This window comes from Magnolia sinica, chromosome 9 (genome assembly GCF_029962835.1).
Source record: "Magnolia sinica isolate HGM2019 chromosome 9, MsV1, whole genome shotgun sequence".
NCBI lineage: Eukaryota > Viridiplantae > Streptophyta > Magnoliopsida > Magnoliales > Magnoliaceae > Magnolia > Magnolia sinica.
In genome coordinates this window covers 36,415,652-36,429,053 of record NC_080581.1, presented here as the reverse complement: position 1 = coordinate 36,429,053, position 13,402 = coordinate 36,415,652, and the positions used below count along the sequence as shown (strand labels likewise).

At 38.6% G+C, this 13,402-nt stretch overlaps 1 protein-coding gene and 1 non-coding gene across 3 annotated transcripts; both read left to right on the top strand.

Moving 5' to 3' along the window:
- Positions 1-241: 241 nt before the first annotated feature.
- On the top strand, positions 242-348 carry LOC131257243 (small nucleolar RNA R71). The gene has a single exon (XR_009177255.1). It is a non-coding gene; the product is annotated as a small nucleolar RNA R71 (small nucleolar RNA).
- A 4,222-nt stretch (positions 349-4,570) lies between these two features.
- On the top strand, positions 4,571-11,937 carry LOC131254858 (GDSL esterase/lipase ACHE-like). 2 transcript variants are annotated; one of them, XM_058255560.1, is made up of 5 exons: positions 4,579-4,907; positions 9,310-9,519; positions 9,613-9,782; positions 10,944-11,214; positions 11,503-11,937. In XM_058255560.1, the coding sequence occupies exons 1-5, from the start codon at positions 4,664-4,666 to the stop codon at positions 11,763-11,765; spliced, it is 1,158 nt and encodes a 385-aa protein (XP_058111543.1). In that variant the 5' UTR covers positions 4,579-4,663; the 3' UTR covers positions 11,766-11,937. The 2 variants fall into 2 exon arrangements, with proteins under 2 accessions (XP_058111544.1, XP_058111543.1); XM_058255561.1 differs by lacking the exon at positions 9,310-9,519 and having other exon boundaries at positions 4,571-4,907.
- The last annotated feature ends 1,465 nt before the right edge of the window (positions 11,938-13,402 follow it).

Here is a 13,402-nt window from a genome sequence, read left to right as displayed (position 1 = left end):
CTTTCCTTAAGACATAAATTCCTTATTTTTTTCTTGAACTGAGTCAACTTTGGATTGGTTTAATTATTCGAAGTATCCCAAGATTATGCGTTTTCAGATAACATATCAAAGCAGTCCCACGCATCATTAGAATCCTTGTTCATAAACTCCTCATTGTACATCATCTCTACGAATTGGCGCATGAGTGAAGTCAGTTCATCGTAAAAAAAAAAAAAAAAAGCTTATTACCCACCAAATCTTGTAGCCATTATGTGGATAAGTGTTTAGAAGTTCCTTAAACCTCTCATAGCATTGAAAGAAGGTTTCATCCTCATGTTGTGAAAATTTTATTATGGCACTTCTGAGGGTGTTATTCTTATGAATCGAGAAGAACTTTTAAAGGAAATCCCGAGTCATCTCAGCCCATTTCCTAATTGATCTCGGCCTTAAAGAGTGAATCCATAGATTTGGCCTTCTCCTTGAAAGAAAAAGGGAACAATTTTAGTCTCAAATTGCCGTTAGACACATTATTAAAGTGCGGGGTGGCTACAATCTCATCAAACTCTTTGAAATGTAGATATGGACTTTCAGAGGCTAGCTAGTTGTAAATAATCATATAAAGTTCTAGATGGTAGACCATTGTGCACATCATTCTCATCTTGTTGTGTTTATTCTTCAACATGTCGATTGGGTTGGTTCTCATCCATGTTCTCAGCCAATTCAGAAGATCTAACATGGTGATGGATCAACAATCCTTCAACTAATCCTGGCTCACTTAGAAGACGAAGAGTGTGATTATGGACCCACTTGGGCATGAACTACTCAAACCTAGTGCTAAATCTAATTTTACATATAGAGGTAAGCAATTAAAACTTCTACAATGAAAGAAAATTCAGAAATAATCTAAAGCAAGAGGGTTGGCAACGTAGTACACGATTGAGGATTCTAGGTTAGATTTTACAAAATAAAAGGATTAAAAAAACCAAAAAAAAAAAAAAATAAAAAATGTTAGTATCTGAATTTTTTAAGAAAACCCTAACTTAAAATACAGTGAAAACTAATCCCTATCCTAAACGAACTCTAACACTAAAGTATTTTAGAAAAATGCAACCGTAGTCCCTGACAATGACACCAAAAACTTGATCGATGCAAAAGGATGACAACCCCAAGTAGAAGGATGCAATGTAGTTTTAACTCGATGAAATCGAGATTGAATCCTTAGGGAATTATATTGGTATGTTCTCAGAATACTTTAGAATTAGAAATAAAACTAATTATGAAACTTTGAATTATATGAAAAAAATAATGGAAATTTAAGTATTGTAAAGATAAAATCAATAGGATGAAAAACTAGAGAGATAAGGATCCACTTCTAGATATTCTCAATGCTTAATTTACTCGATTCAATCAGATAACATAAATGGAATTGAAGTTATCTTTCCTAGCTAGATAATAGAGTGGTCAAATCAAAATTCATAAACTAAAACAAATATAAACTTCAATTAATTCAGTTCCCACATGAAATATCAAGTTATTAATCGTAGGGAATCTAAAGTATTTATTATACCCATAATCTATGATAAATCCATGAATTTATAGATCAATCCCTTACAAAATAGATAAATAAACAATCTTAGCCTTCCTAAGCATCAAAGTACCTGGAATCGACAATGGATTAAAGTAAACTAAAACCAAGGCTTTATATAAACCAAAATCAATGAATTCTTCAATATTCAAACCATAAAACTTGAATCAAAGTAAACTAGAACATTAAAACAACTACAAGTTTCACCTCTTAGCCCTAACTAAAAGTTTTAGCCAACTATTATCATAGTTGAATTAAACTCAAACAAAAATATGAAAAATAAACTAGAACCGAAAGATTGAAAAAGAAGAATGACCCTGGAGAAGGTCTGCCATCTCTTGATCTCTCTCCTAAACCCTAATTCATCCTTAGAGAAGCTGAGAACACCCCTTTTAATAAAAAATCATGCATTAACCTTGAACCGACTTCAAAATCGTGCACTTATGTTTTCATTCGCATCAAACAACACATTCAGTCGGACTGATCTAGCCGAACAATTCTTCTGTTGGAACCAAATTTCTCTAAAAGTCTCTAAACTCTCTGTCTCCTTTCGGTCGGGCCAAACCATCTTTCGGTCGCACCGAACACAACTTCGATCGCACTGAACACAACTTCAATCACACTGAACAGTCCTTTGGTCGAATTGAATTAGCTTTGAAATCCATGTTTGCTACTTGACACTTTTTTATACTCATTGTCAGACCAAACCTGACTTCGGTTGGACCAAACAGTCTGTCATTTCTATTGTCTGATTGGTTGATTTTCCAGACTTTTCTCCATCTTTGACACTTGGTTTCCTTGATCTTTTATCGCTTGAAATTTTCATCCTATAATCATAAACTCTTCAATTCTTCATACTTCATGAATTGGGCTTTAAATTTTCCTTTTAAGCACGTATTCTTCCTTGGTTTTGAAATCGCATCAGATGTAGAAAATGTATGTTATTAGATCAACTTAAAACTTGAAAGCAGTCGAAACTAGTGCAATTGAAGGGATAATATATGCAATATTTGAGTTTCAATATTGTCATAACTTCTACATATGAGTGTGAGAAAAAATCTTTAAAAAACACGTAGTAGCTTGTTGGAATGGAGGGAATGATGTTGATTACATGCTGGAAGCTCGCTGGAGTGGGTCACGAAGATGACAATATAGTCCTAATAGCTATATGGTCCCATCCTGTGTGTGTGTGTGTGTGTGTGTGTGTGTGTGTGTATATATATATATATAAACCCATCCTGTAAATATAAATAGGTGGGTTCCTTTTTCGCATAAGGAACCCACCTATTTAAACCCATCTTTACCACATAAGGAACGCACCTATTTAAACCCATCCCATGTCTTCGGGATTGTCTTGGAGCATATCCAAGCCATATCCATAGAGGGGTACTAATTTCATGCTATATGTAGAAGTTTGAGAGAAAAACTCGTCACAGATATGAGATACCACATTGGGTGAAAACAATTCCAAATTATTGCACAACATTAATGTACCTGTTGGCCACAAACACCTTTGATGTTTTCCTAAAAATAACCCTGGGTTTCGATTGTGCAATGAAAGTGGGTTAATTTCATTAATACCACACCATAGTGTATGTGTTTTATCCATGATGTATGTGTTTTATCCACACCGTCTGTCCATTTTAATAACTCGTTTTAACCCAAAAATAGTCTAGGTCAAATGGTCAAGTGGACCACACCACAAAGAGCGGGGATTAAAAGCCCACCGTTGAAAATTTCCTATGGTCCACCGTGACGTTTTATTTTCCATCTAACCTATTCGTATGACAACCTGGCTGAAGGGAGAATACAAATATAAGCTTGATCCAAAACCTCTGTGATCCCCAGGAAGTTTTCAATGGTGGACGTTTATTACATAATGACTTCTGAAGTGAGATAAACTAAAACTTTGGATCTGCATAATTTTTTCCTCATGCCTTAAAATTATCTTTAAAAACGGATGGACGGCGTGGATAAAGAACATACATCACGGTGGTCCCTACAGTGCTTGGGCCACGTGGTTAACAGGAATATCCCAACGGGCGGGTGCCACATGCACTCCACTTTCCGAAAGACTCTGCCCAGCTTTTTAATTTTCTCAAGGTGAGAGAGTACTACAACGGGCGGGTGCCACATGCCCAACAACTAATTATATCTAAAAGATTATCATCCATTAATTAAGAAATGTTCCAGAGCTAAGAGTTGTACCAGTTTCAATGCTCCTACTTGCATCAGAACATTTGGCCAGCCCAATTGATCGATCCTGACTGTACATCAGGCACACCCCACATCTAATTGACTACCAAGCAAAAATAGGCAGTCGAATTTATAGTAGGTCCCAATAAATAGACGATTCAGATTATTGAATGTGGGGTGGATATGACGCTTTGTATTGCATAACTCATTGGTATGACGCTTTGTATTGTAACATTGGTGGTAGATTTTAAGAGATTACTTACCGCATACATGCTGGGCAGTTCAAATTAATCTGCAATTGGGAGTACTACAACTTTCGGTACTCTCTACCAATTGTATCCGTTTCTTTTACAATTTTGTGGGACCCACCATGGTCTAAGAATGAAATCAACTCTGTCCATCACGTTCTCCTCGCAATCCAAAATACATATGGGCCACACAATGTAAAATCATACCTAAAACCTATAAAGTAGGTGGTTTGGCCCGCCTAATTTTTAGAAATAGCCTGATATTCATCTTTATAGACCGTATCTTATGAATGGATTGATTGGCATATAGAAAACATGGTGGACCCCACATGGAATATAGAAGGTTTCGGGGTGAGTTTTAGGATACGGGGTGAACTTGAAGGGCCCCACCTTATAGACGGAGTGGATGTGGACTCTACATCACAAAGGAGCCCACACACAAAATTGTATAAAAAATATTATTTATATACATAGTTATAGGGGAACTAATGATTAATGATAAAGTTTATCTTATCGGGTACACCTCAGCTGCCCAACATTCACGGCAGCTTACTGCTTTCCCTATAAAGTCAAACTCTACTACCCTTTTCTTACTATTCCCTTCATCCACCGTTTCTCATACTTACTCTTTCAAATTCCTCCCCTTTACTCTCTCATGGATACTCAGCCAAGGATTTTTTCAGCATTTTTTATTTTATTGCCAGTGCTATTCACACTGAGGCCGGTCCTGGGCTTGACCGAATGTCATTTTCCGGCCCTCTTCAATTTTGGTGACTCGAATTCCGACACCGGTGGATTGTCCGCGGCTTTCGGTCAGGCCCCTCCTCCGAATGGGGAGTCCTACTTCGGCGCACCTGCTGGAAGATATTCTGATGGACGCCTCATCGTCGACTTCATTGGTGAGTTTTCTTTCACACAAGATGCACATGATCGTATATTTTATTTATTTGAGTATATATATTTTCATCAATGATTTCGGCAAATTAAATTTACATTATAATCTTTAAAAAATTTTACACAATTAGTCACTGAATAAACTTATCATATATAACATGAAAGACATAAGAGGAATTTTTAAGCAATTAAAAAAATATTTAAGTAATTTATGATGCAGCTGTATTAGCAATGTTGTCTTTATAAAGGAGACCTAATTTTTACACACATTTTTTTTTTTTTTTTACTAAATTCCTTGGCTTGCACGGATGATATCATGTCATGTGTCAGTTTTGTAATTATTATTAAATTATATAAGAGGCAAATTTGCTGTTATTATAGGATGATATAAATGTCTTCTGGTTAGGAGATATAATAAAAGGTGGATCATTTGGTGGTACATGTAAATGGATAAGGAATGTGATGTATGGCTCTTAACCACCTCGTTCATAAGTGGACCATGCAGTGCGCTAGAAAGGTTTCAATAGCAAGTATCTTTATCGATGCTGCTTCCTGAAGTGTGGTCCACTTAAGCCTTAGATCTGTCTATTTTTAGTCTCATACCCTAAAATGATAGGAATGGATGGACGTCATCATGGACAAATCCATACTTCGTAGTGGGACCCACATGGCTCCTGGACCGAGTACGACGAGGCGGGGGCAGGACGCAATCCGCTTTCAAATAGAAAATGATACTGTTTTCTAGCCCGTGGGGTTTGGTGAGCCCGTGAAATTGGACCGGAATCATATCTAACACGTATCTTATACAGCACCTAAATCACATGTGGGGCCATGCTGTATATCTGAAATCTAATCCGTCCTTCCATCAGCTTCTATCCTCTATCTAGATCCTGGGGAAAAAATTCAGCCCGATCCAACCGTTCAGGTGGGCCACACCATGAGGAACAATGAGGATGGGATGCCAACCGTTGTTTGTGTGTGGGGTCATCGTGGCCTGTATCTTTCATCAAACCTGTTAACCAGTTATATCTAATAATGATGAAATGAAGATACAAAAATTAGCCAGCCACACTACACCATTGGTGTGGCCCACCCCAGTTATTCTAGGGCTGATATTTTTGTGTTTACAGTTTAAAGGTAATCACTAGATGGACGGAATGAATTTACATATTCAACTTGGTTGGCCCCACAGTCGTTGAAAGGGAAGTGGCTAGGTGCACCGACAGTCTATCCCATGCTACCATCCTATGCTACCGATGTGTTTGGTGACTTCATTCCTTGTTTTTCACGACGATTTTTCTGCCATTATTGTTATAATAGGCATGTTCCTTTTCAACTCAAGGTGTACCCCGTGGAATTGGCCTGTGATCAGACGGCAACTCGCCATACTCTATTTTGATAGGTGGGTTTTTCCTTGGACGAATGAAATGTATGTTGGACCAAATGAATGATCCAGATGCATTGATTGAACACAAGAAATATTGTAGATCACGGATATAATTTGTAGTAGATGTGCACGAATGACACACTTGTGCGAGATCTGATTTGGGCACTTCACTGTTAATACACCGACCCTAAAGTCGCTATGGGCCACTGATCAGGAGTGCCGCACATGCAAGGATGAAATGGATGGTCAGAAAAACAATAGATGGCATATAACCCGTCTTACTTGTCCAACCTGACGAGTGGTCTCCCTTGATTTTTGGGCGAGGACATGTTCTCTCGTGAGCCCACTGGATAAATGGCATCCATCCCTCAAGCGCGTTCCGGATGGCTTCGGTGTATCCCCGGATCCACCGAGGTCGATGGTCCCTGACTGTAGGCCCACCGTGACGTATGTTTCTTATATCCGGTCCGTCCATCCTTTCCCTAAGTAATTTTAGGGCATGAACCCAAAAAATGCTACAGATCCAAATCTCAGTTGGACTACACCACAGGAAGCAGTGATGATTGAACGCCCCGGAATGTTTATTTGCCATCCTACCTCGAAATCGGATTGCGTACTGAGTAACTCAGTACGCAATTATCGTACTGAGTAAACTCAGTTGGGCCCACCTTGAATGTATTTAGTTTGTACACTCCATCCATCCTATTTTCCAAATAATTTAAGGGGTTGAGCCCAAAATTGAAGCATATCAAAAATTCGAGCAGATCATATCACGGTGAACGGTGGGAATAATGGTTTCCACTGTTGAAACCTTGCTAGGCCCTACAGTGATGTTTATCTGTCATCCAACCTGTTCATGAGATAATACAGACATGAATGAATGGAAAACATAAAAATAACCTCCATCCAAAACTTATGTGGGCCCCAAAAAGTTTTCAATGGTAAATGTTCAATTCAAATTGTTTCCTGTTGTGTGGTCCATTTGAGTATTGGATATGCTTCATTTTTGGGCTCAAGCACTAAAATTATCCGATAAAATATATGGATAGAGTGGATCAAATACATAAATCATGGTGAACCTCATATAGTTTACTCAGTACACTAAACGTACTGAGTTAATCAGTACGCAATCCGCTTCCTCTCTCTTGGTAAGGTTACAAAGACGTGGATGAAACGACCACACAAATATCTGCTTGATCCAAAAGTTGTGGCGCCCGAGATATTTTTAATGATCAATTAACACTGTTTCCTGTGGTGTGGTCCACCTGAGATTTGGATTGGCTGCATTTTTTGGGTTCATAGCTAAAATAATTTGACTAAACGGATGGACAGAATGGATATAATAGAAATGCATCATGGTGGGCTCCAAATACATCTGGAGTGGCGCAAACGAGTCATATCCCTGTGTCAATCACAATTGTTGATCTGGTGGACCGTTGATCCTTTTCCTTTTGCTTAACTAATTAGCATCTACTTTATGACTAGTAATGATTTAGCTAGAGCGGTCAATTGATGTAATTTGTTTTTATTAATATCCCTCTCCCATGGTAGCTCACGGATCAACGGTTCTGATTGACTCAGAACTACAAGACAAATCTTGCCACGTTTATTTGTATTCTCCAGTCACATGCATCTCTAACAGAGTCTTGGAATTTATGGATAGTCAGCTCATCCGTCCTTTCTAAATATCAAGTCTTCTGGCCTATTTGAACCCGTGTATATAGTGGGTCCCACAGTTTTTATCATCTGGCCCTAAAACTTAGGCTGGTCTAATTTAAGTGGGCCACACCTGTACCAGAAATGATCATCAACTTGGGTGGGCCTGGTGCCATGTGTTAGAACCGTGAATGTATACTCTCTGTTAGTGTATATAATACATTTGTGGTCTTGCAGATCATATTAGGATTCATTCCATGTTTGTTTTTTCATTTCTATAGTTCTTCCTTGTTATATTCTATCCATCTCTTTAAATTAGATAAATAGGATGAAAGATGTCCCAATTCTCTTTTTTAAGGAATTAAATTTATGGCAGTCTACAGGAACACAAATGTACATACACACTAACCCTCTCTAAACGTTACACTATATCTATTCCACTGCTTATTTCTAGCTTTAAAATTAGAGATTGTTTTCGTTTGAATTCCATGTGAATGAATGCATGTTTGGGGGATCCTTACTCTTGGTTGAGTGGTAGACTCTTAGGAGTTTCAACACCCGGTCAAGGGTTCGAGTATCCATAGGTGGTGAAATTCCACTAGTGTTAGTGTGAGTGTGAGGGGTGTGTGCGCATGTGTAAAAAAATAAATACATAAATAAAAAGAAAAAAAGAATGCATGTCTGGGTGATTTCAAATTCTCAGCTAAGGGCATTGGATTGCCTTATCTCGATGTGTACCTCAACTACGTTGGGACCAACTTCACCCACACCGGTGGAGCCAATGATTATTCATGATTCCATGTTGAATCAACTCCATGCTGGTCCAAATTAGAGGAATGTTATAGTAAAGCTTCGAATTTAAATGATGTGGTAGAAAGCAACGTGGGACTTGAAGGACATAATCGGCTGTGGATTCTTGCATACACATTTTATTTTTTATTTTTTTTAAATTTAATTTTTATCAATGAAGATGCTCTTGGCTTGACATGGTTTGCTCCGTGCCACTAGGACCCCATTTTGTGGGTTTGTAAATAGTACATGATGGGAGCTAACTTGGCCATGGCCGGATCAACAATAAGAGAACAAAACAGAACCTTATTCCACTCAGGGTTCAGTCCATTTTCCTTAGATGTGCAGTCATGGCAATTTGATCAGTTCATAACAAGATTGCAACCCAAATCTCTTTTTTAAAAGGAATGAATTTTATTTTGGTCCGCAGGACCATAAATGTATATACACACAAACCCTCCCTAACCGTTAACACTATATCCATTACAGTACTTATTTCTTGCTTTAAAATTAGAGATTGTTTTTATTTGAATTCCATTGAATGAATGCATGTTTGGGTGATTTCAAATTCTCAGCTAAGGGCATTGGATTGCCTTATATCGATGCGTACCTCGACTCCATTGGGACCAACTTCACCCACGGAGCTAACTTCGCCACAGCCGGATCAACTATTAGAGAACAAAACACAACCTTATCCCAATCAGGGTTCAGTCCATTTTCCTTAGATGTGCAGTCATGGCAATTTGATCAGTTCTTAAATAGATCACAAACAACGGCCAAACGGGGTAAGTACTAATACTACTTTAGTAGCATTTGGAAATGTGAAAGATGAAGATACTGACTTATGTTGTTTTGGGGTGCATGAACTCCATATGCAGGAGGAGTCTTCAAAGATTTGTTACCAAAGGAGGATTATTTCCCACGAGCTCTGTATACATTTGATATAGGACAGAATGACCTGACTTCAGGCTATTTTTCTGGCTTGACCACAGATGAAGTTATAGCATCTATACCTGATATTCTCAACAAGTTTACCATTGCGGTTCAGGTAGAAAGGAAATTTTTTTATCTTAGATGTCCTCATAAGTTTATGAGGTTTTTTAGGCCCACATGCATGTAGAGTCTGCTAATGCCCGCACATGCCATGACATATGTGAATGTGACACAAATGTGAAATATCTAAGACATCCATTAGAAGAGTACCACCATGTAGGTTTCCTATTCCAAGAATAAGGTTGGTCCACTATTTGGGTGGGCCACAATTAGCTCAATAAATGTACCATTGCGAAAAATTAACTGAACAAATGCACGGTTGGTGAAAGTTAATTTACTGAGGCATCCGTTTATTTCTGATATCAAACGGACCACCATTATCTTTTGGTAGTATCATTCACTTGCCGAGGGCTGCTTAGATGTTGTAACTATCTGCCACGTTGGCATATGTGGTGATGCATGCATTAGATAAACTTGTACATACCTATGAGCTTTGTGAAGCTCTAAGTTCTAAATTTTGAATATTACATGCATGCAGTGAACCAAAAATCAGCCATATACGGAACTCAGGTGGGCCATACCATCTAAAACCATGTGAAGACATGGCTAAAACATATAAAAGCACTTGGTGGGGCCCACGTGAAATTTGGATGCGTATGAAACTTAGTCTGACCCCTCATCCAAGTGAGACACACATAATGGATGGGCTGGATTTGTGAACCACTTCTCGGTGGGCCGAACAAATGATTATGAATGTTTTAATGGAGGGTAACCCCTCTCAACTTTTGTATATGGTGTGGCCCACAAAAGTCACGGATTGACTTGATTTTTAAGCCCTAGGCCCACACAGCTCAATCTCATGGGAAGTTCCCATGAGCTCGACAGTATAGAACCTTTCCACACACACACATATATATACACACTTTTTTTAAATGACTTATGTAAATATTTAGGGCCCGTTTGGACACCACCAATTAAGTTATTTTTTTAAGCTTTTTTACTCTTCACTTTTCACTAAACATTGAGCTTTTCTTAGCCTCTATGAAAATGACGAGAGTGATCATATGGTGGGGTCCATGGCCCACCACATGCAAGGGAGGTTAGGACCGCAAAATCATTGCTCTGCTCACTCTCTCTCTCTAGCTGAGAGATCGGTCCCAACGGAGGTTATTCATGACCTGAGTATTGATACATGAAAGGTAATTTGGTGACGCAGAATATATACTGGCAAGGAGGGAGGTCGTTTTGGATCCACAACACAGGTCCTTTTGGCTGCCTTCCCTACGTTTTGGATAGACTCCTCGTTAAAGCTGCTGAAGTGGACCCTGTTGGTTGTGCCACTCCCTTCAATGATGTAGCCCAGCAATTCAATCGCAAATTGAAAGAAACCGTTGATCAGCTAAGAAATGACTTTCCATTGGCGGCATTCACCTATGTCGACATATATTCAGCGAAATACTCCCTCATCCACCAAGCCAGGAAGTATGGTAAGTCCTTTCCAACACTCCCCATTTAGTCTATCCTTGCTTAGCTGTCTGGTTTTATCATCTAAGAATATTATTAATGGTACATTTGTTCAAATGGTAGACCCCACAGAGAGTGGGTTTGTAGACCATTCTTTTATCATATTATTGTTATTTCTTTTAAAATTTTAATGCAATGTTTATATTTGATATTTAATTGAATAATTCTTTTATTCATTTTATTTACTACATTTTACGATTTCTTATTTTTCTCAACCTTATGAAATATTAAAATCCTTATTTTTGTTGCAGGATTTGATCACCCTCTTAGAGCTTGTTGCGGGTATGGAGGCACGTATAACTACAACCAGCAAGTGGGCTGTGGAGGAACGATTGTTGTTAATGGAACTGACATTATGGTTACATCTTGTCAAAATCCGTCAACTCGTATTAATTGGGATGGAGTTCATTATACTCAGGCAGCTAACAAATGGGTGTTCGACCAGATTGTTAATGGTGCACTTTCAGATCCACCTATTCCATTGAAAAGGGCATGCCATAGGGAGGCCCATTGATTTACATTCAGTTAATACCCCTATTCCATTGAAAAAGGCATATGCCATAGGGAGTCCCATTGATTTAGGTTCAATTCGGTCGAGTCATCTTGGTTTTTATCTTTTACTTTGAAGCTAGGATTTATGAATTTACATTCCTTTTGAAGCTCTAATAGAGGACTAGATTTCTAAAGTCTCACGTTGCCTTGTTTTAATGAAATGCGTTCATAACATCCCAGCCACCATACATGTGGTTCATGTTGGATCATGATCATGTTTCAATGATCCAAACCAGAGATCGAGGAGACCCAAAACTAAAACTCTTCAATTGGGTCATTTCATTGATTAGCTGAATCTTTTTTCCTTACTTAGCTGGACTTAGCCTAGCACATTGCCACCCCTAACCACGAAGAACGGGTTAGTCTCTCGATGTTTTTGTGCCTGGGGATCCTCACTTTTCATCTGATGGCCCCTTTGTGGATTGGCCACACCCCAGTTCACCTTGGATCAGTCAATCCTAATCATCTGGGCTGATAACTTGGGTAGGTGCGCCATCAGGAACACCGACCACAGGATACAATGCACATAGCCCAAGTTACCATGATCCAATGATCAGAACCATTGGACAAAGGGTATGTACAAAATGGCGGACAGTCTATTTTTAAGGTAGTTGATTGGGTAGCTGTGATAATCTAAAGTGGTTAGTTATGGCTTAATGTGTAATCCGTGGTAAACTATTCCATTAGCAACACTCCACTTGATTGTAGGTCGGTCCACTTGGGTCCCACAAGAACTCGAGCTATAAGCTTTGATACCATGTTAAACGACGGCGTCTGTGAATCAAATGATGAATGGTAGTAGGCCATCATTTATTGTCTGATGTCTTCAATCTATACAAGGGATAGGGTCGATTGATCGACTAAGTCCCAGGGTATACAGATTGGTCTCCAAACAGCTATGAATAGTCTTAATCAATCAAACTCTCGATCGATCGACATAATTTGGAAAATACTTGCAAACTATCTAGACACTTTTGAGCATGTTCGAGCGATTGAACATTCGATGTTGATCAATTGATGGTTAGATCGATGATGCGTACAATTTTGTATAATTGCGCGATTAGTTTTCTATTCTAGGTGTTATGCTATATATGGGTGTAGTTGTGGGATTAGTGTCCTATTATGATGTTATGCTATTAAAGGTGAAGATAAGATGCCTTCTAATTCAACAAGGGCTGCAACATGCACTCCATGGTGTAAAAAAGTGTCCAGTGTCTATGTGCAATGAAGAGTGAGAAAAATTAGATGAGATAGCTATTGGAGCACAAAAAAATATAAAAATTTACATTTGATTATCCTGTTGTCAGTGTCTATGTGTTATGAAGAGTGAGAAAAATTAGATGAGATAGCTGTTGGAGCACAAAAAAATATAAAAATTTACATTTGATTATCCTGTTGTGTGACTGCGCAATAGAGTTGTGTTACGAGGGGTTGATCCTTCCATCGCCCCTACTGGCCCGAGAGAGCGAACCAAGAAAGCGAACGGGGATTTGATCGCCTACTGAAATGTCAGGCCGACGAAGGAAAGAAGGAGCGGGAATGGGAGTGAGATAGATATCTGATAGAAGTATATGTTGGACGTCGAGTGACATATTCCCC